General features: G+C 59.7%; 1 protein-coding gene across 2 annotated transcripts in view; it reads left to right on the top strand.

Moving 5' to 3' along the window:
* LRFN1 (leucine rich repeat and fibronectin type III domain containing 1) overlaps positions 1-23094 on the top strand; it is a 53098-nt gene that overhangs the window by 25695 nt on the left and 4309 nt on the right. Inside the window, exons 2-3 of one of the 2 annotated variants that reach the window (XM_044987969.1) lie at positions 12108-12165; positions 21621-23029. In XM_044987969.1, coding sequence (XP_044843904.1) covers positions 21654-23029 — 1376 coding nt within the window. In that variant the 5' untranslated portion in view covers positions 12108-12165; positions 21621-21653. The remainder of the gene's footprint in view (positions 1-12107; positions 12166-21620; positions 23030-23094) is intronic. The other variant, XM_044987970.1, reaches the window with a different exon arrangement.

Genomic DNA, 23094 nt, shown 5'->3' with positions numbered 1-23094 from the left:
ACTTTTTCCTAATGTCCAACCTAAACTGCCCTTGCTGCAGTTTAAGCCCATTGTGTCTTGTCCTGTCCTCAGAGGTTAAGAACAATTTTTCTCCCTCCTCCTTGTAACAACCTTTTACACACTTGAAAACTGTTCTCATGTCCCCTCTCCGTCTTCTCTTCTCCAGACTAAACAAACCCAGTTTTTTTTACTTCCGCAATAGCTCATGTTTTCTAGACCGTTAATCATTTTTGTTGCTCTTCTCTGGACTTTCTCCAGTTTGTCCACATCCTTCCTGAAATGTAGCTCCCAGAAATGGACACAACCCTCCAGCTGAGGCCTCATCAGCACGGAGTAGAACAGAAGAATCACTTCTCGTGTCTTGCTTACAACACTCCTTCTAATACAGCCCAGAATGATATTCACTTGTTTTGCAACAGTGTCTCACTGTTGACTCATATTTAGCTTATGGTCCACTATGACCCCTGGCATTAGGGTGGCCAGATGCCCAGTTTTTGACCGGAAAGTCGGGTCATAAGGGGGACCTGACTGTGTCCGGTCAGATCTACTGACTGGACACCCAAAGTCCAGTTACTGTCAGCGGGGGAGGCGCCAGGTCATCACCTGCGCTAGCCCCTACTCAATCGTGGCCACCTCCTACCTTCCTCGGGCAGCTCCCAGCCCCAGCTCCATGGGCAAGTCCCTTGTGACTGAAGGCGGCAGGATGGAAGAGGAGCGGATGGCCGGGGCCTCAGGGGACGAAGTGGGGCCCTGGGCGGCAGGGGAGGTTCCGGCACTCATGCTGGAGTGTCCGTTTTTTAAATATTACCAGGTTGGCCACCCTATCCAGCATCGATGCCCCAGGTGGCACGTGGCAGAGCATGGGCATCAGGACAACTGGAGAGCTCCAGGGGGATGCATGCGGAAAGCCGCCACATCGGCATCTGGCCCGGCGGTTGCACCAAGCACCGGGTCACGTAGTTGCAGGCCTGCCCGGGTAACAGGAATATAAACCCATCCTGAAAGAAATGGCCTGGGTCTTCGCCCTTCCTGCCCCGCTGCCCGCACCGGCTCCAGAAGCCAGCCAACGTCTCGCTGCCTCTGCTAACCTAATTGGAAGCAGCCCGAGGTGGATGACATATGGGTTAATTAAGCCGTGCCCGAAAGGAACTGTTGAAATGGGGAAGATAATTCACTAGGACTGCGAGCGTCCGCGTCACCCCCACGCGCACGGCCCTTGACTCCCCGGGCAGGGAGGTGGCTGGATGCGACAGGGGAAGGAAAGGAGCCTGGATGAGCTTGGGCCCTCTCGCAGCTGCTGTGGCTCGGGGGCGCTGGTTCGAATCCAGCCTGGACTGCGGGGTTTGTTAGGGGTGGAAAGTTGATGTTCTGGGCTCATTTCACAGCAGGGCTGCTGCTTGTGTGGCAAAAAGCGTCGGATGAGGCCAGATCCTCACCGGCGTAAACTGGCATCGCTCTACTGACATCCTGGCAGGTTTACACCAGCCTCTACCCCCGTTGCAGCCCCGGTCAGGAGGGAGGAGATCAGATCGAGCGCTAAGGAAAGGGGCAAATGCCACACAGTGGTATAATTATCTTTAATACGAAAATAGCCGACCTCAGATGCTAATATCAGTTCTTAGAGAATCGCGGTTCAGGTCAGCACTGTGGTTCCCTCGTGATCTCAGTGGAAGGGCATCAGGCAGACAGCGTTTCCAGGAGCATCATTATATGATTCAGAGGACTGAATAAATAATTACAGACACACATGAAAAAGCCCCTGTGGTTGAAAGAACGTTATGTAGGTTGCAAAGTCGAGGCCTGGGAGAAAGATGGGAAAAGCCAGCGCTGCGATTGCTTGTGCAATTCTGTGCCCGACCGGCAATGAGGCAGGGCCCGGAGGAAACCAAAGGTGAGATTCCCGTGTGCACGTACGGAGGGACAGTGGTCAGGGGCACGGCCCCTGTAAACCCGGCGCTGCAAGCGCTGGACCTTGCACGCTAAATACCGTTTGAACGGAGTTTTCTGCATGGCATTTCCTACCTTTTTTGTTTGTGAAAGGTAAAAAGAAGGCGGCTTACGCACCCTTTGCAGGACTTGCGGCCTCAAGCTTCACTCTTCAGTAACAGGCTTTTTGCACCTGGGGCTACAGAACAAGCTATTAGGGTGGCCAGGTGCCTGGTTTTCGACCGGAAAGTCCAGTCGAAAAGGGGACCTGTCCATGTTCGGTCAGATCGACTGACTGGACACACAATGTCTGGTTACGGCAGGTGGGGAAGGCACCGAGTCAGCACCTGTGCCAGCCCCTTCTCAGCCAGGGCTGCAGCTCCCACCCCCGGCTCTGCAGGCGGGCGGGGGAGTGGGAGGAAAAATGCAGCAAGCGACAATGGGGAAGGGGGAAGAGGAGTGGACGGGGTGGGGTCTCGGAGGGGGGGGAGGGGGCGGGGCAGGAGAGTGTCCAGTTTTTAAATATTACCAAGTTGGCAACCCTGTGCTGGCTCCATGGGTGGTTGGGAGAGGCCAAAGTGAGGGGCGGGGCTGGGGGTGGGAGTACAGGGGGAAGTCAGCTCACCTCTCCCCACCCCTTATTTCCCCCACAGTTGCGCTGGCGATTCCCGTGCGTTCCCAGCACAGCGTCTGCTGCTGCTTCTTTGGTGTCGTCAGCCCGGCTTTAGAACGTTCCTGTTCCGTTGTTAATTTGTCAAGTATTATTTTGTTGGGGGACTTAGTGATCAGAGCCCTGAACTAGGACTCAGGCGACCTGGGTTCAAATCCCAGTTCTGCGACTGGCTTGTCCCTGCCCCCACCCCGTGCCTCAGTTTCCCCCCTCTGATAATGCCTCCTTTGTAAAGTGGTTGGAGACCTACGGCTTCGGATAGGCTGCCACCCCTTCCCTTAGCAATGCAAGTGGTGGAAGAGAAAGGGGGATTTGTGATGGCTTCAGCTAAACTTGAATGGAAGTGGCTGCAACAAAGAAAAGGCACTTTCCTGGCCCATGGGTTTTCTTCCTGCCTCATTTCATAGGCCTGCTGCAAACAATGAGGGCTTAGGGTCCCAGGCCTCCTTTTTAATGGAAAGAATTAGGCAACCTAAATACAGGGGTCCCCAGTTATTCTAGGGGAACTGGCAAAGAGTCACATAATGAAGGTAAGATTGTCCATCGCCCTTGTACCATCATTTACACCTGGGCAAACTGGATGACAGCAGTGGGAACGTTTTACTCTCAGGGCCGGGTTCCCAGCTGATGTCCGTCTGGCTGCAGTTCAGTGCGGGAGCCGAGTTGCTGTGGCCGTCAGGGAGAGGGGGAGGGATAGCTCAGTGGTTTGAGCACTGGCCTGCTAAACCCAGGCTTGTGAGTTCAATCCTTGAAGGGGCCACTGAGGGAGCTGGGGCAAAAATCTGTCTGGGGCTTGGTCCTGCTTTGAGCAGGGGGTTGGACAAGGTGACCTCCCGAGGTCCCTTCCAGCCCTGCTATCCTATGAGAGGGTCAAAAGATAGATCCTGCAGCGGATGGCGAGAAAGCTCCTGCAGGAGGATGGAGACACGGCAGCAGGATGGGTGGATTGTCGTGTGCGGGCTACAGGTTCTGTGCCGGACTTGTGGGGCGTCTCCCTCTCGCTGCTGCCTGGCTGGTTTGGGGGTTAGAGCCCAAACTGAGCCCCCCTGCAGCACAGCGCCCCCTAGTGCCACGCTGGGGCAGTGTGGGCAGACCTCACTACCAGGGGAGAGCGCCCCCACCCTGTTCCCTGCAGCATAGCATGCCCTAGCTGTGCATGCTGCTGGCTCCTTAGCCAGGGCTGTGTGATCCAGGCTTCGGAGCCAGCCGGCCTCCCTTCCCCCCAGTGCGGCCACCTGGGTGGCTGGCTGCGGGGGCGGCGTTATTAGCAGGCTGTGCACGGCGCGGGGGGGGGGGGCTGCTCCGGCAGCTGGCGGCTCTGTTTGTCGACAAGCAATCTCACTTTTATCAAGCGCTGATTGCGAGTCAAAGCATGTCAGGCGGAGTCGGGGCCCACTGCGTTATTCCCAACACGTCTGTGTGTCCCGTCCCCCCACCCGCTTGGAAACAGCGGGGAAAGGAAGAAGGGGCAGCCCATGGTGGGGGGGAGGGGAGAGCAGGGCTCAAGGGGTCATCACCCAGGGTTGGGATCTCACCCACCGGGGCTGGCTTGTTCCTCGATGCTGGTGGCTCTGGGCTTCCCATCCCAGCAGGAGGAAAGAGACCCCCCTGTCCCGGAGGGATGCCCAAAACGGTGCCGGGGGGAGGGGGAGGATAGTGACTAGGGTGATGGGGGTGGAAGAAAGGGATGAAATCGAAGGGAAGGGAGGTTGGGAGGAGGATGGGGAAGGAGGGTGAGGAGAGAAGTGGTGATGAGGTGCCGGGGCAGGGAGGGGAGGCAGGGGGTCTGGGCTAGCGGGGGGGGGAGAGGGCAGGGGATCTGGGCCTGCAGGGGGGGAGTCATGCTCGGCAGCCTGGTACCCGGCCTGTTTCGTGGGGTTGCTTAGCCCCTCTCCCTGGTGGCAGGGAAGCTGGGACCCCCGTGGGCAGTGCCAGGTGGAGGGAGGGGCCCCGCTCTCAGAACTGGGGCTGGGCGTGGGCTGGGCCCGTGCTAGGGTGACCCAGTCGAAAAGGGATCCTGGTGGATCCGGTCAGCACTGCTGACCGGGCCGCTGACTGTCCGGTTGGCGGTGCCGGTCAGCGGGGCTGGCGGGCTCCCTGTTAGCCTCCGCGCTGCGCAGCTCCCGGAAGCAGCCGGCACGTCCCCCAGACGGATTGTACGCGTAGGGGCAGCCAGGGGGCTCCACATGCTGCCCCCGCACCAAGCGCTGCCCCTGCAGCTCTGACTGGCCGGGAACCGTGGCCAATGGGAGCTGCGGGGGCGGCATCTGTGGACGGGGCAGTGGGCAGAGCCTCCTGGCCGCGCCTCCACGTAGGAACTGGAGTGGGGATGTGCTGGCTGCTTCTGGGAGCTGTCTGAGGTAAACACCACGCAGAGCCTGCACCCCTGAGACCCCACCCATGCACTCAACCCCCTGTCCCAGCCCTGAGCCCCCTCCCACCCTCCGAATCCCTCAGTCCCATCCCAGAGCCCCCTCCTGTACCCCCAAATCCCTCATGCCAGAGCCCGCACCCCCAGCCAGAGCCCTCACTCCCCCCCTGCACCCCAACCCCCAGCCCTGAGCCCCCGCCCACACTCCGAACCCCTCAGTCCCATCCCAGAGCCCCCTCCTGTACCCCCAAATCCCTCATGCCAGAGCCCGCACCCCCAGCCAGAGCCCTCACTCCCCCCTGCACCCCAACCCCCAGCCCTGAGCCCCCTCCACCCTCCGAACCCCTCAGTCCCATCCCAGAGCCCCCTCCTGTACCCCCAAATCCCTCATGCCAGAGGCCACATCCCCCGCCAGAGCCCTCACTCCCCCCTGCACCCCAACCCCCTGCCCCAGCCCTGAGCCCCCTCCCACCCTCCGAACCCCTCAGTCCCATCCCAGAGCCCCCTCCTGTACCCCCAAATCCCTCATGCCAGAGCCCGCACCCCCAGCCAGAGCCCTCACTCCCCCCCTGCACCCCAACCCCCTGCCCCAGCCCTGAGCCCCCGCCCACCCTCCGAACCCCTCAGTCCCATCCCAGAGCCCCCTCCTGTACCCCCAAATCCCTCATGCCAGAGCCCGCACCCCCAGCCAGAGCCCTCACTCCCCCCCTGCACCCCAACCCCCTGCCCCAGCCCTGAGCCCCCTCCACCCTCCGAACCCCTCAGTCCCATCCCAGAGCCCCCTCCTGTACCCCCAAATCCCTCATGCCAGAGCCCGCACCCCCAGCCAGAGCCCTCACTCCCCCCTGCACCCCAACCCCCTGCCCTGAGCCCCCTCCACCCTCCGAACCCCTCAGTCCCAGCTCTGAATTTGACATGGGGCCTGTCCAGCGTAGCCCTGGGTGGCAGGGAGCCCCTGGGGGTCCCGGGGCAGGGCAGGCTGGCAGCCAGGGCGCTCACAGGGTCTGTCCTGATCCTATCGCTTCGGGGTCATCTCAGGGCCCTCCTGGCCCCTGTGCTCCTTCCTTCCAGCCTGAACCCGCTGGGTCCTGGCCGTGCCGCCGCCACGCACCAGAGGGGGGCGCTGTCTTCCCCGGGCCAGTCGCGCTTTGCGCTCTCCCCACTGAAATCCTGCCCTCCCAGTCTGACGGGCACCGGGGCCTGGCTCCACTCCTCCCCCCTCCCCCGATCCCGCTGCCCCGGCCCCCGCAACCACAGGCACCCCCTTCTCCCCATGCCCGCTCTCCATCCCTCCCCAGGCTGGGGTGGGGGTGGGGGGTTAACCCGGGACATCCCAGTGCTGACCCCGGGCGGGATGGGGCGGGGGAGCAGGGCTCTGACACCCCAGTTGGCGCTCAGAGGCTTTGGGCTAAAAGGGCCTTGCTGGGAATGAGGCAGATCAGGAGCTTCTGATGCCAGCGAGAGCGAGCGAATCGGTGACAATAGGAGGGAAAAAAACAACCCATTTGCTCCCCCTCTCTGCCGGCCCCCCCGTCGCCCTCCCACGATCGCGTCGCCTTATCACCGAAATTGAATAAAAGGCGCATTAGCCGCATCGGCTTGACCGAGGGCCCTGGAGCCGGCGGCTCTGGCGGGGAGGGAGCCGGGAAGCTAAATAAGGATTAGGGTATTAAATCCACCTCCCAGCCCAGCAGATAAGGCTGTAATGTTCCCCCGCCCCGCCCAGCCCGGGCAGCTGGAAGGTCCCAGCGAAGGGAGTTCAGACAGTTCTTTTGGGAGCGTGGGCGGGGGCGGGGGAGTAGAGTTTGGCTCTGGCAGGGCCTTGTTCTCTGGCAGCCGCTGGGTTCAGCCGTCCTGCTAAGCGGGGCCGGACCCCGGCTGGAGAGCGACCGGGACACGTGTGGCGGGGAAGGCTGGGGGGCTTGGTAGGCGGCGCGGTTCCGGGCACTAGGGGGCGCTGTGTCTCGGAGTGGGGCGGGGGCTCAGTTAGGGGTCCTCTCCCCTGGCATTCAGTGCTGGCCCCAGTGCCCCAGGGTGCCACTAGGGGGCACTGGGCTGCCGGGAGCGGGGCTGGGGTTCGGCAGGGGACGCTGGGCTGCGGGGAGCGGGACGGGGGCTCGGCAGGGGGTGCTGGGCTGTGGGGAGTGGGACGGGGGCTCAGCAGGGGGTGCTGGGCTGTGGGGAGCGGGGTGGGGGCTCTGCAGGGGGCACTAGGCTGCAGGGGGCGGGGTGGGGGCTCAGCAGGGGTCCCTGGGCTGCGGGGAGCGGGGTGGGGGCTCACTAAGGGGTTCTGTGCTGCAGGGCGGGGGCTCGGCAGAGGGCACCGGTGTGCGGGGAGCGGAGCGGGGGGCTCCGGGCTGTGTTGCGCAGAACAGGGGCTCAGTGTGGGGCGCTGGGCTGCATTGAGCAGGCCTGGGGCTCGGCGGGGGGTGCCGGGTGGTTGGGAGCAGGGTGGGGGTTTGGGGGGGCACCGAGTGGCGGGGAGCGGGGTGGGGGTTCGGCAGGGGGCACCGGGTGGTGGCGGTGCGCGGGGCGGGGGCTCGGCGGGAGGTGCCGAGTGGCGGGGAGCGGGGCGGGGGCTCGGCAGGGGGCACCGGGTGGCAGCGGTGAGCGGGGCAGGGGTTCGGCGGGGGGTGCCGGGTGGTGGGGCGGGGGCTCGGCAGGGGATGCCGGGCGGCAGGGAGCAGGGCAGGGGCTCGGCAGGGGATGCCGGGCGGCAGGGAGCAGGGCGGGGGCTCGGCAGGGGATGCCGGGCGGCAGGGAGCAGGGCGGGGGCTCGGCAGCGAGCGCTCTGCTCTCGTAGTTGGTACCAGGCAGCCGTCCCCTCTTTTGGACAATCTGTAAAATCTCGGGCCTGCTGAAGCCCCCCCGGCTGTTCACCTTCCCATGGGCTTAGCGGCTTTATCCCCCGCTGATCCCAGGCCGCGGCTCCAGGGACTGCACCGGCGCCGGTTAGGTCTGTCCCCACCCGTGACCAGCCTCGGCCCAACAGTCCCCGTCCAAGTCCCGCGGCTCTGTCTGTGCGGCCTCACCGCTCCCGCGGCCAGGACGAGGTCTCGACCCACCCCACCGCCCCCTGCTGGGTGGGACCAGGGCTGCTCTGACATCGGGCGGGTCATGTCGCCCTCTAGAGGTCCCCAGCGGGACTGCAATCGGAAACCCGCTTGATTCCGTTTGTTGCCTGTTTCTTTTGGTTTCGGGCCCGATGCATTTACCTCCCGCTGTCGTGGGTTCGGCGGAGAGCTGCTGGGGTCACGCGTTCCTTTATTTCTAGCCTGCCTTCAATTCCCAGGGCCCCTTTGCCAGCGCAGCAGGGCCGGGTTCTGGCCTCAGCTCCACCGGGGTCAGTCCCAAGTCACCCCTGACTACGCGGGGGTCAGGGCCGGGTTCTGGCCTCAGCTCCGAGATGCTCAGGGCCCTGGGCGGGAGCCCTGGATATCGGCACACAGCGCCCAGAGCAGGCGGCTGCCGAGCTGCAGGCTGACGTAAGCACAAAGCCGCAGCCAGTAGCTCTGTCGCCCCCGCTGGCCGTGCTGCAGGAGAAGAACAGGGCTCTTCTGCCAGAGATTCAGTGCTGCGGGGGGCTCAGTAGGGGGCGCTCTCCTCTCCCAGTCAGTGCAGCCCCCAACGCCCCAGCAGGGCACTAGGGGGCGCTGTTACCACAATTTGCCCACCCGAGTCCCCCCATGGGGTTGTTTTTTTTTCAGGCCCTGTTCTGGAATGGGGTGAGGGGGGGAATTTGCCTGTTAAATATAGCTGCTGTGCCCCCTCCCTGACCCAGGAGTGGCCAGGCTCCCCGGAAGGGGGCCGCTTCCTAGGGAAACTGATGCCGTGCTCTGCCCAAGGGGCACGGCCCCACACAGAGAGGGGGAAGTGACTTGCTTGCGTTTGCACAGGGCGGGAGAGGTTGGAATAGCTCCCACTAGGACAGACTCTCGGCTCCCCCCTCTCCAACCACCAGCCCCCACTCCCCTCCCAGAGCTGGGGAGAGAACCCAGGAGTCCTGGCTCCCAGCCGCCCCGCTCTAACCACTAGACCCCACTCCCCTCCCAGAGTTGGGCACAGAACCCAGGCGTCCTAGCTCCCAGCCCCCCGGGCTCTAACCACACTCACGTCAACCATCTCCTCCTGCTCTCTGTTCTCCAATGCTCCTTTTCTGTCTTTGCCTCAGGTTAGAGCAGGTGAGGTGGGAGCTCCCTGCCTTTGCAGGCCGGCTCCCCCTCCCCTCGCCCTTGTTCCCAGAGCCTTTGAAACCAAGATCACCCGGTCCGAGGGGGGTTGTCATGTCCCCGGGCTCTCGGCGGGTCCCTGTGCTCACTAGATGCCCCTCGCTGGGACGGGCAGCGCTGCAGGCTCCAGCAAGCGCTTTTAGGTGCCGCTGCTCAAACGTGCCTGCAGCCGGCGCCCGCTGTGCTAAGCCATGCGGGATCTCCGGCGCTGTGCCATGGCACTGCCAGCCGGGGGCTGTGACGTGACGGTGGAACACAGCTTGGAATCTTCTCCAGCACGTGCCAGCTGCGGCTTTCAAAGCACCTCACAGAGAGAGCTTGTGAGCAGCCCGAGCTTTGGATGCCCTCTCCCAGCGGGGAAAGCCAACCCGCCTGCCCGTCCTTCCCTGCCATGTCTCCTGCCCCACGTGAGCCAAAGAGCCCTGTCACCTGCCCCCCTCGTGCCGTCATTGGCACGGGTACGAGGTGGGCGTGAGACGCTTCTGGATGGTCCCAATTCGCACAGGGTGTGCGAGGCGGAGGAAGGTCTGGGGGAAAAGGTCTAAGATGCCCACCAGAGGTCAAAGCATTGGGGCAGGGAATCCCAGATTCTCAGCAGTGTCAATTCCCCCTGGTCCCAATCAGATAGACTGGGTCAATCAGGAAATCACCCAAGATGGTCAAAGCTGGCAGTGAAGGCCCCCCTGAGTTTCACCTCTCAGACCTTAAGCAGGTCAATTAGATGTTAACTCTGAAACCTAGTGATGTTCACTAGAATCTTATGAACCATTTCAGCACCGAGCCTTTTAGTGAGAACATCCAACCGATGTACCTATCTTAAACCTCTTCCCCATGTGCTGAGCGCTCCCCCCCCACACACACATACACACACTCCCCGAAACCCCTGCACTACCCTTCAGCTTCATCTGGAGTGGGCAAAACTGAACATTTTCGGTATTGTCAAATCACTGGGATACTGTACTGAGCTAAATAATGCTGGGTTAGCTCACTGACTAGGACAGTGAGTTCACGGCAACAGTGCTTTGATTAATTTCCTTGAAACTGCAACTTTCTGGTGATGGATGGATAAATAGCTAGATAGATATTTTGATTCTGTGGTTCCTAGGTGCTACATAATACAAATAGCCAGCAAGGGAAAGATTTGCTAGGGGAGTACAAAAGGGAGTTTGTGAAGTATGGTGGAAGGATGCATGGATAGATGGTTAAATCCTGTGGATGGATGGATGGAGAAAGAGATGGACGGATACTATAAATAAATGGATAGGAAGAGAGATAGGTGAATGTGCATGAATGGAAGATCGAGGAGAAGGATAGAGCAGCTGATGAATGGACGGATAGGTAGAGCCGGGAAAGAGCTGGATGAATGGAGAGAGAGAGAGGGATGGAAGGATGGAGGGATAGATCGAGATGGTTAAGTATTGAGGATGGATGGAAGGGTGGTGAAGCGATGGACTGATGCATGTACGGGTAGGTAGAGCAATGGATAACTAGTGGAAAGGGCAAGTGAGGGGCCTGGCCAGATTTGGGGTGTGAGTGTGGCATGAGATGGGCCCGGGTTGCACAGGGCGAGCCCAGGGCAGCTGGGCTGTGCTTGTGAGGGCATTGCAGGGCCTGGCTGGTGTTGCAGGACCTGGGGTCGACCCGGCATGGGTGTTGGACAGAGATGGATGGAAAGATGGAGAGATACCAGGGACGGAAGGTGAGATAGACAGATAGAGAGATGAACGGATGGATGGCTAGGTTGAGAGGTGGATAAACATTGTGGCTGGAGAGAATGGTGGATAGGAGGCGAGAGAGGTAGGAGGACTGGATGGATGGATGGATGGAGCGATACTGGGGAGGGATGGATGGAAGGCTGGATATAAGGATAAAGAGATGGATGGATGGCTAGTTAGAGCAATAGATAACTATTGTGGCTGGTTGGAGGGAGATGGCTGCATAGACAGAAGGATGGAGAGATACTGGGGATGGGTGGATGCCCTGGCTGGATGCACAGAAGGAGAGATTCGAGGACAGACAATGTCTACAAGCACTGGAAGGGTGAAAATGACACAACCACCATCATAAGCTGCCGCGGCAGGTAGAACCTGAGCCTTCCAGTGCTCAGTGGTCCAGCCGTCACTGCTTGGGCTAAGGGAGGGACTCCTCCAGCCGCCTGCGGCAGTAGGCTCTTATCCGCTGCAGAGCAACCCAAGAGCAGACACGTAAGACCCACTGAAGAATGGGCTCCAGAAACAGCAGGCAGGGAAGGAGCTGTCGAGAGTGTGACGATGGGGTGTGAGTGGGCCCAGGGAAACGTGGGTTTATTCTTGCTGTTGCTTGTAGTCCGTGTCACGGTAGCACCTAGGGGTCTGAGCCCGGGTCAGGGCCCGTTGTTCAAGGCTCTGTCCTAACGCACAGCTGAGGGGTGGGCGTGATCCCTCCTGATGGGAGAGGGGGACACGGGGAAAGCATGGACGGTCTCTGGAGCTGACCCCGAAGATGAGCAGAATGAGATCTCCCAGGGACCAAAAGGGCAGGGGCAGAAGGAGCCCAGCAGGGTCCCCAGGAAGAAAGGACTGGAGATCAGGTTAGCACCCAGGTGCCCCAGTCATGGCCCAGGCCCCCATTGTGCAAGGTGCTGTATATTTTCTTCTGCTATTAGGGGTATTACGGTAGTGCTGAGGCACCCGAGTCGTGGCCCAGGCCCCCAAGACGCTAGGTGCTGTACATGTTTGTGGCTATTAGGTGTATTACAGTAGTGCCGAGCTGTGGCACTGGGTGCTGTGAGCCACTATGCCCGTGGGGTGGGCCGGGCCACCTCGCCCTCAGGCCCCGCCCACCTCTGCATGCCCCCCGCCCCTGGGCTTGGGGAGGGTGACGATGGGGGCAGGCGGGATGGCTGCTGACGTCTCTCTCACTCTCTCCCCAGGCAGTGGCGGCGGAGGCCTGCATGCCCGGCGGGAGGCGGGATGAATTCCTGAGGAGAGGTAATTGCCAACGTGCCATGTGCTGGGTGGGGGCAGGGCAAGGGGGGGCATAGCCAGATTTGGGGTGTGAGCGTGGCCTGAGATGGGCCCGGGTTGCACAGGGTGAGCCCAGGGCAGCTGTGCTGTGCTTGTGAGGGCATCGCAGGGCCTGGCGCAGGCCGGGAGCAGGTGTGGCACGGGCCTCACAGGCTCTGTGCTTGCCAGGCAGAAGGAGCGTTCGGCGCGATGAGCAGCGAGGAGAAGCGCCGAGCGAGCGCAGAGCCGCCACCGTGCCGAGAAGGCAGGTTAAGAGTCAGCCGCGTGCCCTTGTTGCCAAGAAGGCCAACGGCACATTGGGCTGCATTCGTAGGAGCACTGGCAGCAGATCGAGGGACGTGATCATTCCCCTCTAGTCGGCATTGGTGAGGCCTCATCTGGAGTATTGGGTCCAGTTTTGGGCCCCCCGCTACAAGAAGGATGTGGAAAAATTGGAGAGAGTCCAGCGGAGGGCAACAAAAATGATTAGGGGGCTGGAGCACATGACTTACGAGGAGAGTCTGAGGGAACTGGGCTTGTTTAGGCTGCAGAAGAGAAAAATGAGGGGGGATTTGATAGCTGCTTTCAACTACCTGAAAGAGGGTTCCAAAGAGGGTGGATCTAGACTGTTCTCAGTGGTGGCAGGTGTCAGAACAAGGAGCAATGGTCTCAAGTTGCAGTGGGGGAGGTTTAGGTTGGATATTAGGAAACACTATTTCACTAGGAGGGTGGTGAAGCACTGGGATGGGTTCCCTAGGGAGGTGGTGGAATCTCCTTCCTTAGAGGTTTTTAAGGCCCGGCTTGACAAAGCCCTGGCTGGGATGATTTAGTTGGGGATTGGTCCTGCTTTGAGCAGGGGGTTGGACTAGATACCTCCTGAGGTCCCTTCCAACCCTGATATATGATTCTAAAGTTGAACGCTGGGCACGTCCTGATGAACCTGTATAGGGCACGATGGCGCTGGGAGCTGCCCAGACGCCTTTCTGAGAAACGTGCTGCATCACTGCTAGGCTAGACTCTGGGGTGACCCACTGGCAAGTGTGTGTCATAGCTGCACAGAAGTGGGTCAGCGATGGCCCTCCCTTGGAAGCATTAACTCAAGCCATAGCCACTCGTGCTGTTAGCCCTGGAGGACTCCAGTTCAGTGGGGTGCCAGCCACGGAGGTGGGCATCTCGCCAATACTTTACAACATTGTCCTCATTGATTATCGGAATCAGCAGATTCTATGTTTGACTCCTGGCTGTCTCGCCAGATCTGTTACCCGGGGTTTTTAGAACCCAGAGCAGCGGTTCCTTAATTGTTTTGTCTTAGGAATAAATTAATGGGAACGCAGTGCTTTTGGCTGATGAAAGACTAAGCCTGCTTTTATTTAAAATTATACTTCATTAGAGTTAAGCACATATAGACACAAGCAATAGGTTTAGAATATTTTAAATAAGTACTTAGAATTTGAGATGGTACAGCAGGTTTGCAGTGTTCAGTTGCAGGCACGGACCAGGACCCTATTGTGCCAGGAGCTGTACCTTTTTATTACTATTAGGTGTATTATGGTAATACCTAGGCACTCCGGTCACGGACCCGGCTTCCATGGTACTACATGCTGTACGTTTGTGTTGGTATTAGTTGTATTATGGTAGCACCTAGAAGCCCCAGGCGTGCACCAAATCCTCATGGTGCCAGGAGCTGTACATTTTTGTTGCTCTTAGGCATATTACAGTAGTACCCAGGCGCCCCCACTCCTGGGCCAGGGCGCCAGGTGCTGTACAGACACAGAACACAAAGCCGGTCCCTGCCCCAGAGAGCTGCCCGTCTAAGCCGATGAGACAGCCCAAGGGCCGTGTCTTGGGACGGAGGAGGGTGGCAGGTTTGTTGTGAGAACCCTCTGCCCCCTGGCTGATCAGTGCCATGTTAACCAGCCTGATGGCCCGTTGAAGGGGGCTGCGGCGGGAAATGCCGACAGGAAATGAAGCAATGGCAGAGAGACGGCACCCAGGGTAACCCACTTCCCAGGCCCCAGAACAGTTGGGTGGTGGCTGCCTATCTGGCTCTGACCTGGCTGGCATGGGTGACTCCTCCCCAGGCTGGCAGCCCAGGTTCCAAGGGGATCCTAATGCTGTATTGGCAGCAAACTGCAACAGACCCTTGCTTGTCTACAGGGAAAACTAATCCAAATTAACTCTTAAAGTAGATTAGTTAAACCGTATTACACCCCTGTGTGGACGCTCTGATTCAGAATGAAAGGGGCCTTCAATCTGTTTAGCTTTATGCAATTCCAAAGCCGCTCCCCAGGGAGGAGCCTTTTGTCCCATCATGGAGAATCCCCTCCCCCCCCCAATGATGTCTGCGTTATAGGTGCTATGACACGCAATCCGCTTCCATCCATCAGGGGACAGCACCCACTCCCTCCTCTGCCTCGTTACTCCGCTCGTTGGTATTTTACGGGATTGCATTATCGTGCTTACAGGATTAGTGCCAGTGCCGCTGCGAGGAGCCGCTAGCTCCCGCTTCCAGCTCGTTAGGCCTTATGAAAAATTAATTGTCCTATCTCCGGGGCTCAGGGCTGCAGGCAGCTGTACGGGCTGAGGAGGGGGCGCACTCCAGGAAAGAGCCGCGAACCCCACCCTAGCTATGGAAGGGTCGGGAAGCCAGGCTAGGTAGAGCAGGGGGTGCTGGGAGTCAGGAGACCTGGGTTCTGTTCCTAACTATAGTCCCTGAGAACAGCGGGCGAGTGCTTCTGTCCCAGCTCCCGCATAAACAGAGGCGTCAGTGCGGCAGGCTGTGAACATGGGCCGGCTAAGATGTGGGTCTAAAGAAGCACCCATGGGTGCAGCGTGGCGGCTGGTGTCCCTGCTGTGCCATTCACCGCACAGCTACCCCAGTCTGGGAAGTGTCTGCGGGATAGAAGGGGACCTGGCCGGACCCCAGTAGAGGCACTGCCCCTCGGCACTGGCGGGCCCAGGGCAGGGTTATGCCAGCAGAAAGGCATGGATGGCTCTTGTTTGACACTCAGACCTCCCCGCCAGAATACAAGTCCGGCCAGCACTGCATTTGTAACCCCCCCGCCACAATAGCAGCCAGCAATGCTCTCTTCAACTTATACCCCCCACCACCACAATAAAAGCCCCATTAATGCTCTTTCTGTATCTACCCCCCACACACACCCGTAATGGGGCAGTGTGCTGGGGTAGCCAGCCAGGAACAATCAGCCCGGCCTGTGTCATAATTTGCTGCTTGCCAGCCTAAGAGCCAGGACTAATTGGGATTTCAGCCAGCCTGAGAAATGCCTGGGCCTCACCAAAGGCAGGAGAATGCAGGCAGGTGGGGGGGGGGGAGGAGCTATGGGGAGTAGGAGGCGCTGGTCTGGGGGAAGGGCTGCTGGGAGTCAGGCCTGTGGCCAGGCTGAATGGGAGCCCCTCAGCGCGTGGGAGGCGAATGAAGAGGAATCTGAACGGGCTGGCTGAACTGTTGCCCTGGGAGGGGATCGCACGCCGAGAGTGACCTGGGGAAGACCAAACACCCGGGGGAGGGGAAACTGAGGCAGGGCATGCCTGCACCCCCAGGCTTGGCCAGCAGTGGGTGCTCCATGGCAGCTGAGCCTGTGATCCCCCCGCCATAGTAAAAGCCCCAGCAATGCCCTCTGTAGCTCCTATCTTCCCCCATGATAAGGTGCTGGGAGGGGGCACTTGGGTTAGCGGGGGGAGGGTCTGGCTCCCAGCCGTGGGGAGGGGCTGTGACTGACCAGCTGTGCTTAGCAGGGCAGTGACTGTAGCCTGTTCCCCCGCCCTCCGTTTCTCTCTCTTCCCCTCCATTTCTCTCTCGCTCGGTGTAATTGATTCTCTTCTCCTTGGGGAGAGCAAGAGAGATAAAGGCTCAGAGCCGGCCGCTGACTTCGATCCACATCTGCCTGGCAACAGCAGAGGTTGTTTTTGTCCGCACACAGGAGCGGTGTTCTAGGGTTCAGCTCACGGGCAGGCTGGGAGCCAGGGCTCCTGGGTTCTTTCCCCAGCTCTGGGAGGGGAGTGGGGTCTAGTGGTTAGAGCAGGGGGGTGCTGGGAGCTAGGGCTCCTAGGTTCTATCCCCAGCTCTGGGAGGGGAGTGGGGTCTAGGGAGTGGGTGGGTGGGAGCCAGGGCTCCTGGGTTCTATCCCCAGCTCTGGGAGGGGAGTGGGGTCTAGTGGTTAGAGCTGAGGGCTGGGCTCTAGGATGCCTGGGTTCTATCCCTGGTTTTGAGCAGGCAGGAGGGGGCTCTGGTGGGTTGGGGCTGGGAGTCAGGACTCCTGGCTCTGGGAGGGGCGTGGGTCTGGTGGGTTAGAACTGGGGGCGGGGGCTGGGAGCCAGGACTCCTGGGTTCTATCCCTGGCTCTGGGAGGGGCATTGGGTCTGGTGGGTTAGAGCTGTGGGGGTTGGAAGCCAGGACTTCTGGGTTCTATCCCTGGCTCCGGGAGGGGAGTGGTGTGTAGAGGTTTGAGCCAAGCCAACTGTCTGTCTGGACTCCTGGGTTGCATTCTGGTCTTTCCTGAAACTGCTCCACATTAAGCAGCTGCTGAAGAGCTTTCCTGGAGCTGGGTTGGGCAGCTGCATGTGAGCGGCAGGATGGCGCCGGGCTTAGGGCGCTAGCATCTCGGCTCTCCCACAGATGCGCCTCCTTAAGCAGCTGCTCTGTACCTCAGTTTCCCCATCGATACAATGGGGATCCTGTGGGGGTGAGGTACTGTGAATAAATACACTGCAGCCTGGGAGGTGCTCAGATACTGCAATGATGAGGAGCAGACGCTCTCACTCACGCCCTGGGATGGCAGCTCCCCGGGGGGGGTGTTAAAAACATGAGGTGGTGGGATTGTAGGGTATAACGAGCCATAACGACTCCGGCTCCTCCCTCCATTGCAGTTCGGATGGTGCCATATTCCCCCCGCCCCTCGAAGATCGTAGTAGAACCAGCGGGGGCTAGGAATTTGCCCCCCAGATCTCAAATCGCAGCCATTTGGAGCGGGGTGAAACTTTCGCCATCACCTGTGTTGGATTATTATTGAGTGTAGCACCTAGAAACCCCGGCTGTGAGCGGGGGTGGTGGGGTCCCCCTTCGGGGCCGGCGCTGCGTCGGATCCCGGCCGAGGACCTGTCAGGCTGGCTGCTGCACAGACCCCAAGTGAGAGACAATCCCTGCTGCCAAAGAGCTCACGGTTTTGACAACTAAAGACTGAGAGGGGAAACTGAGGCAGAGAGCAGCATCATGACCTGCCCAAGCTCACCCAGCAGAGAAGTGACAGAGACCGGACTGATTTAGTTGGGGTTGGTCCTGCTTTGAGCAGCGGGTTGGACTTAGATGACCTCCTGAGGTCTCTTCCAACCCTAATCTTCTCTGATTCTATGACTGGAACCCGGGTGTACTGAGCTCTTCTGCACTGGGTCACAATTTCGCGCAAGTGTAACCTTACTTCACAGCAGCTGCTTGGCCCAGTGGGAAGAGCACCGGACAGGCACTCAGGACGCCTGGGTTCTAGCGCTGGCTCTGCTGCTGACCGGCTGCTCGACACTCTTTCTGTGCCTCAGTTTCCCTAACATGCAAAATGGAGATGCTGGTGGCAATCTCCTTGGTCAAGCAGTTGAGAGCCTATGGTTCGCAGTGGGGCTCCCCTTAGTTTGGTGGGGGTGGCTCTGGGAGTTCGTAGCTACCCCCATGCACCAGGCTAGGTGCTGGCAAAGACACCCCCTGTCCCCCGAGCGTTGCGTCCCCAAGGAAAGGCTGGTAACATGACGGGGCCTCCCCATGCCGGGGATCTGCAGCTGGGTGCCTGGGATCTCCCTGGCCAGGAGTGTGGGGAGCGGGCCCTTCTGGGACGCAGCCAACCAGGTCTGAGAGTCAGGTGCCCCTTTACCTGGCCATGGTGCCATCTGGCCGGAAGGTGCGCTGGGGGGTAGGGGCATGGGAACGGGGGTGCTCGGGGACAGCGGGGCCGGGCTGAGGACCTAGAGGGACGGATGGAGCCAGAGGGTGGAGGGGGCAGGCTGGAGCCAGTTGAAATGGCCAGAGATTCTGTGATGAGTTTCCAGGCCTCTGCCTTGTGGAGCGTGGGGGGGACGGGGAGGGGGACGCTGGAGCCCAGCCGGTTCCAAGCTACCTGGAGCAGCCAGGGGGCCGGGGCTGGGGCTGCAGCAGAAGGGGGAGGGGCCCAATACTAGCCACAGGCTCCTTCCCCCACCCGCCCCTCTGCTCGCAGCCATCTCACCAGCCTCCGTGGGGTAATAGTGCCTGGAGGGTGGGGTCCCCCAGCTACTCCAGTTCTGGCCTTTCCCAGCAGGGGGCACTGTGAGGAGCGGGGCGGAGCACTGGCTGTGGGGGGAGCTCCCGGCTACTCCAGCCCTGGTCTCGCCAGCAGGGGGCGCTGTGGGGAGCAGGACAGAAGCACTAGCTGTGGGGGAAACAGTCCCAACCTCTCCCAGCAGGGGGCGCTGTGGGGGTGTGTGTGGCAGGGCACTGTGGGGGGAGCTCCTGGCTACTCCAGCCCTGGCCTTGCCCAGCAGGGGGCGCTGTGAGGAGCAGGACAGAAGCACTAGCTGTGGGGGAAACAGTCCCAACCTCTCCCAGCAGGGGGTGCTGTGGGGAGCAGGACAGAAGCACTGGCTGGGAGGGGCTCCCAGCTACCCCAGTCCCGGCCTCTCCCAAGAGGGGGCGCTGACTGACTCTGATCCAGTCCAGGGCAGGGGCCCGGCTGAATCAGGGAATGGAACATGGGGCCTTTCCCCTCTAGGAGGCGCCGGCTCTGACCCTGGGCGGCCAATGGGGGCCAGGGCCAGGTTGGCGTCGTCTCCGTCTCCTGGGCCCGGTTCAGAGCCGTCACACTCGGCTGCTCTGGAGAAAAGTCTCATCGAAGCTGTCAGCTGCGATCCCATCACCAGCCTGCCTGCCGGGGGGGCAGGCTGACAGCAGAGCGCAGGGCCGTGACTAGATGCTTCGGGGTGGGGTGGGGAATCCAGGTGGGTCAAAGCCGCCCTCCCCCCGTGGAGACAGGATGAGGGGCTAGCCAGGGGCCTGAGTGCGGCTGCTTCTCATTGCCCTGAGGGTTTGCATCAGCCCCTGATGCTCCTACTGGGCGCCTGAAAGTCACTGGAGAGAGCTTGTGTGGGTGGATTGGGATGTTTTTGGGGGGTCTCCCAGGGCGAGGGCGTGTGCCTGGCTCCAGAAGAAGGGTAGGAACCCCACAGTAGCAAATGGGGGACATTCGGGCTCGCGCTAATCTCTATTAGCCAGAGACTGGCGTCAGCCCAGGAGCAGCTTTTTCATCCTCGTCAGCATGAGCTGTTCCAACTCTGGCTATTCTTCATAGCCGAGCCATGCGCAATCCCTGACTCCTGCCCTGGGCGGGATTCATGTGGCTGTGAGTTCCACAGGCCAATGGCGTGGCGTGTGGAAAGGGACTTGGCTTGGAATTTGTCCACTTTCTGCCCAACATCCCTTCGCCCTTGGGTGACGAGACGGGGTGAGCCAAAGCTCCTGATCGCCCTTCTCCCTCCCCGCCTCGTGGCTTGGTAGCCGTCTGTCCTGTCCCTTCTTATCCGTCACGTGGGAGGCGCCTCCTGCCTCAGACGGAGTTGGTATCTACTTCAGAGAAATGTGAGCAGCGGTGTGACAGGAGGGCTGTACTTACCCAGAGAGCCAACAGTCCTTCCCCACCCCGATAGCCTTGTGAAAAATAGGGGAAACTGAGGCACACATCGGCTTCATAAAAATATGACAGAAAATTCCCACTTTGTCACAGTCCATTGCCCCAGAATCGGGGGGAGGGGGAGCACTCTCTGAAGCAGATTGGTGGGAGGAATCAAGTCACACCTATGGCTGAAGAGCACAGTGGGGAAACTGAGGCACTGTGTCTGGGCCACAAGGAACCTGGTATTTAAGGATCTGAAGGTTTCCCAGTTTTTCCTGTTTGAGGGTTTTCTGAAAAGGTGGGGAGGGGAGATTTTTTTTTTTTTAATGGCGTCTTCACCTCTGATCATGGACTGGTCTCAAGGTAATTCTGTTATTAGGAAGATGACAGTGGTGCGTAGAGGGCCTGACCAAGACTGGAGGGGTCCCTGTTTGTTCTGGGCACTGGCGGGGGGTGGGGTGGGGGGGTTGCATTTGTAACAAAGATCAGCAAATGTCTTTGCCAACAGTAAATTGGGGGGAACACAGACCCTGAAAGGTACAACCCACAGGCCGTGATTAGACATGGAATTTCGCCCGCTGTACAGAACGATTGATGCCCCGGGACAGGGTATTAGATCAGGTCAAACTACACTCTCACAGCAGGTCAAACTACACTCTCACAGCCGGCTTTTCTGACTTTCAAATCTGTGAAAAAGGGAGGGATGGGAGGGGCTGATTTTAAAAAAAAAACATGTTACACTGGGGGGGCAGTGACTCAAAAATGTTTCCTCCCCCCCCCATTTTTTGAAGATAGAAATTTTCCAAAAATGATTTTTTTCATCAAATGATGGGATGTTCTCCCCCTGCCACCAATAAAAAAAGTGTCTTTGTTTCTTTTTTGGTTTTAAATCCCTTGTTTGAAAATGTCTCCTTTTGGAAAATGACAAACCATGCAAAATTAAAGAAACAAACAAAAAATCCCAGCAAACCACAAACAACTGTCCAATAAAACAAACCAAAGCAAACTTCTCGGTGGGGGGAGGGGAAATGAGGAGGGTTTGGGGGGGTTGGAAAATCCCAAGCAAATCGAGTGTGAGGAAGCAACCCAGTGGGTGTTGACCGTGTTGTCACCGCTCATGATTTTATCCCAAGCCTGGTGTTTTTCCTTCAATCACCAGCTCCCAGAGCCACGAGATCCTGTAAGGATTTACGCTTTCATTTAAAAATAAGTAAGTTGGTGGTGGCCGAGAAAAACTTGGCAACGGGACCCCTAACGTCTCAAAAACCAGGAGGCGACTGAAAAAAAGAATCTGCTGTGAAGCTTAGCTTAGTGTAAACCCTCATGATTTTCAAGCAAGATCTCACGATTTTTCTGGAGGCATGACTCATGGTTTTCCACCCCTGGTGATGCTGGGATGGGGCCAGCCAGGTTGTGTTCCTTGGGCGCCACTTTTTTTAAAAAACACAATACCCCCGAGGGGTCTGTCAGTCACAGGAATTGAACTGCAGGTCTCACAGCTCCACAAGCTGGGGGGGCACTTGGATGGGACCTCTGCCAGCTGAACTTTAGAATCCAGGGTGGAGCACAGGGGCTGTTTTATACAAAGATCCTTTGCTCGGCAGTGAGATGCAGCTGTCTCTGGGGCGGGACACAGAGGCTGTTTATACATCCAGCGCTGAGACGCAGCTGCCTCTAGGGAACGGGCTGCCGCCGCCTGAATACTCAGACTGGCCAGTAGAGGGGAACAGCGCTTGGGAAGCAATTTGCCGCTGTAGGTTTGTCGCCACTGATTTTTGTGCCTCTTGCCTGCAGAGCCCGGGCCGGGAGGAAGCGAGGGCCAGTACCATGGAAAAACTCCTCCTGCCCCTTTTGATGCTTGGCACCATGGCGAAGGGTCAGCACTGCCCCGGCCGCTGCATCTGCCAGAACATCTCGCCCACCCTGACCATGCTGTGCGCCAAGACGGGGCTGCTCTTCGTGCCGCCATCCATCGACCGGCGCACGGTGGAGCTGCGGCTGACGGACAACTTCATCACCGTCATCCGGCGCAAGGACTTCTCCAACATGACCAACCTGGTGCACCTGACGCTCTCCCGGAACACCATCAGCCAGGTCATGCCCTATGCCTTCGCCGACCTGCGCGCCCTGCGCGCCCTGCATATGAACAGCAACCGGCTGGCCTCCCTCCGCAACGAACACTTCAAAGGCCTGGGCAACCTCCGGCACCTCATCCTGGGCAACAACCAGATCAGCAACATCCAGCCGGCCTCCTTCGACGAGTTCCTGGCCACCGTGGAGGACCTGGATTTGTCCTACAACAACCTGGAGACGCTGCCCTGGGAGGCCGTCGGGCAGATGGTCAGTCTGAACACCCTGACCCTAGATCACAACCTCATCGACCACATCGCCGAGGGCACCTTCTCCCAGCTCCACAAGCTGGTGCGTTTGGACATGACCTCCAACCGGCTGCAGAAGCTGCCCCCGGACAACCTCTTCCTCCGGGCTCAGGTGCTGGCTAACGTCCGGGGCTCCCACCCGTCCACCTTGACCATCAGCTTCGGAGGCAACCCCTTGCATTGCAACTGCGAGCTGCTCTGGCTCCGGCGCCTGACGCGGGAGGACGACCTGGAGACCTGCGCCTCTCCCGAGCACCTGATGGATAAGTACTTCTGGTCCATCTCCGAGGAGGAGTTCATCTGCGAGCCGCCCCTCATCACACGCCAGTACTCCACCAAGGCCTTCATCGTGGAGGGCCAGGGAGTCAGCCTCAAGTGCAAGGCGGTGGGAGACCCCGACCCCTCCATCCACTGGATCGCACCCGACGGCAAGCTGATCCACAACACCACGCGCGCCACGGTCTACGACAACGGCACGCTGGAGGTGCACATCACCACGCTCAAGGACAACGGGGTCTTCACCTGCATCGCCTCCAACGCCGCCGGCGAGGCCACGGCCCCCGTGGAGGTCTGCATCGTGCCGCTGCCGCTGCTGGTTAACAACACGGGCCACATGAAGGAGCCCGACCCCGGCTCGTCCGACATCACCACCTCCGCCAAGTCGGGCGCCAACGACACCAAGAACCACCTGGAGAAGAAGATTGTGGCGGCCGAGCTGACCTCCACCTCGGTGGTGATCCACTGGCCCTCAGAGCGGCACATTCCCGGCATCCGCATGTACCAGATTCAGTATAACAGCTCCCTGGACGACTCGCTGGTGTACAGGTGAGGGCTGGGCTGGCGGATGGGGTCCATGGGTCATCAGCAGGGCTGGAACCAGGGGCATTAAA

The sequence above is a fragment of the Mauremys mutica genome, chromosome 15 (genome assembly GCF_020497125.1).
Source record: "Mauremys mutica isolate MM-2020 ecotype Southern chromosome 15, ASM2049712v1, whole genome shotgun sequence".
Classification (NCBI taxonomy): domain Eukaryota; kingdom Metazoa; phylum Chordata; order Testudines; family Geoemydidae; genus Mauremys; species Mauremys mutica.
The sequence above is the reverse complement of the archived record's forward strand: the minus strand, read 5'-3'. Positions and strand labels throughout refer to the sequence as shown.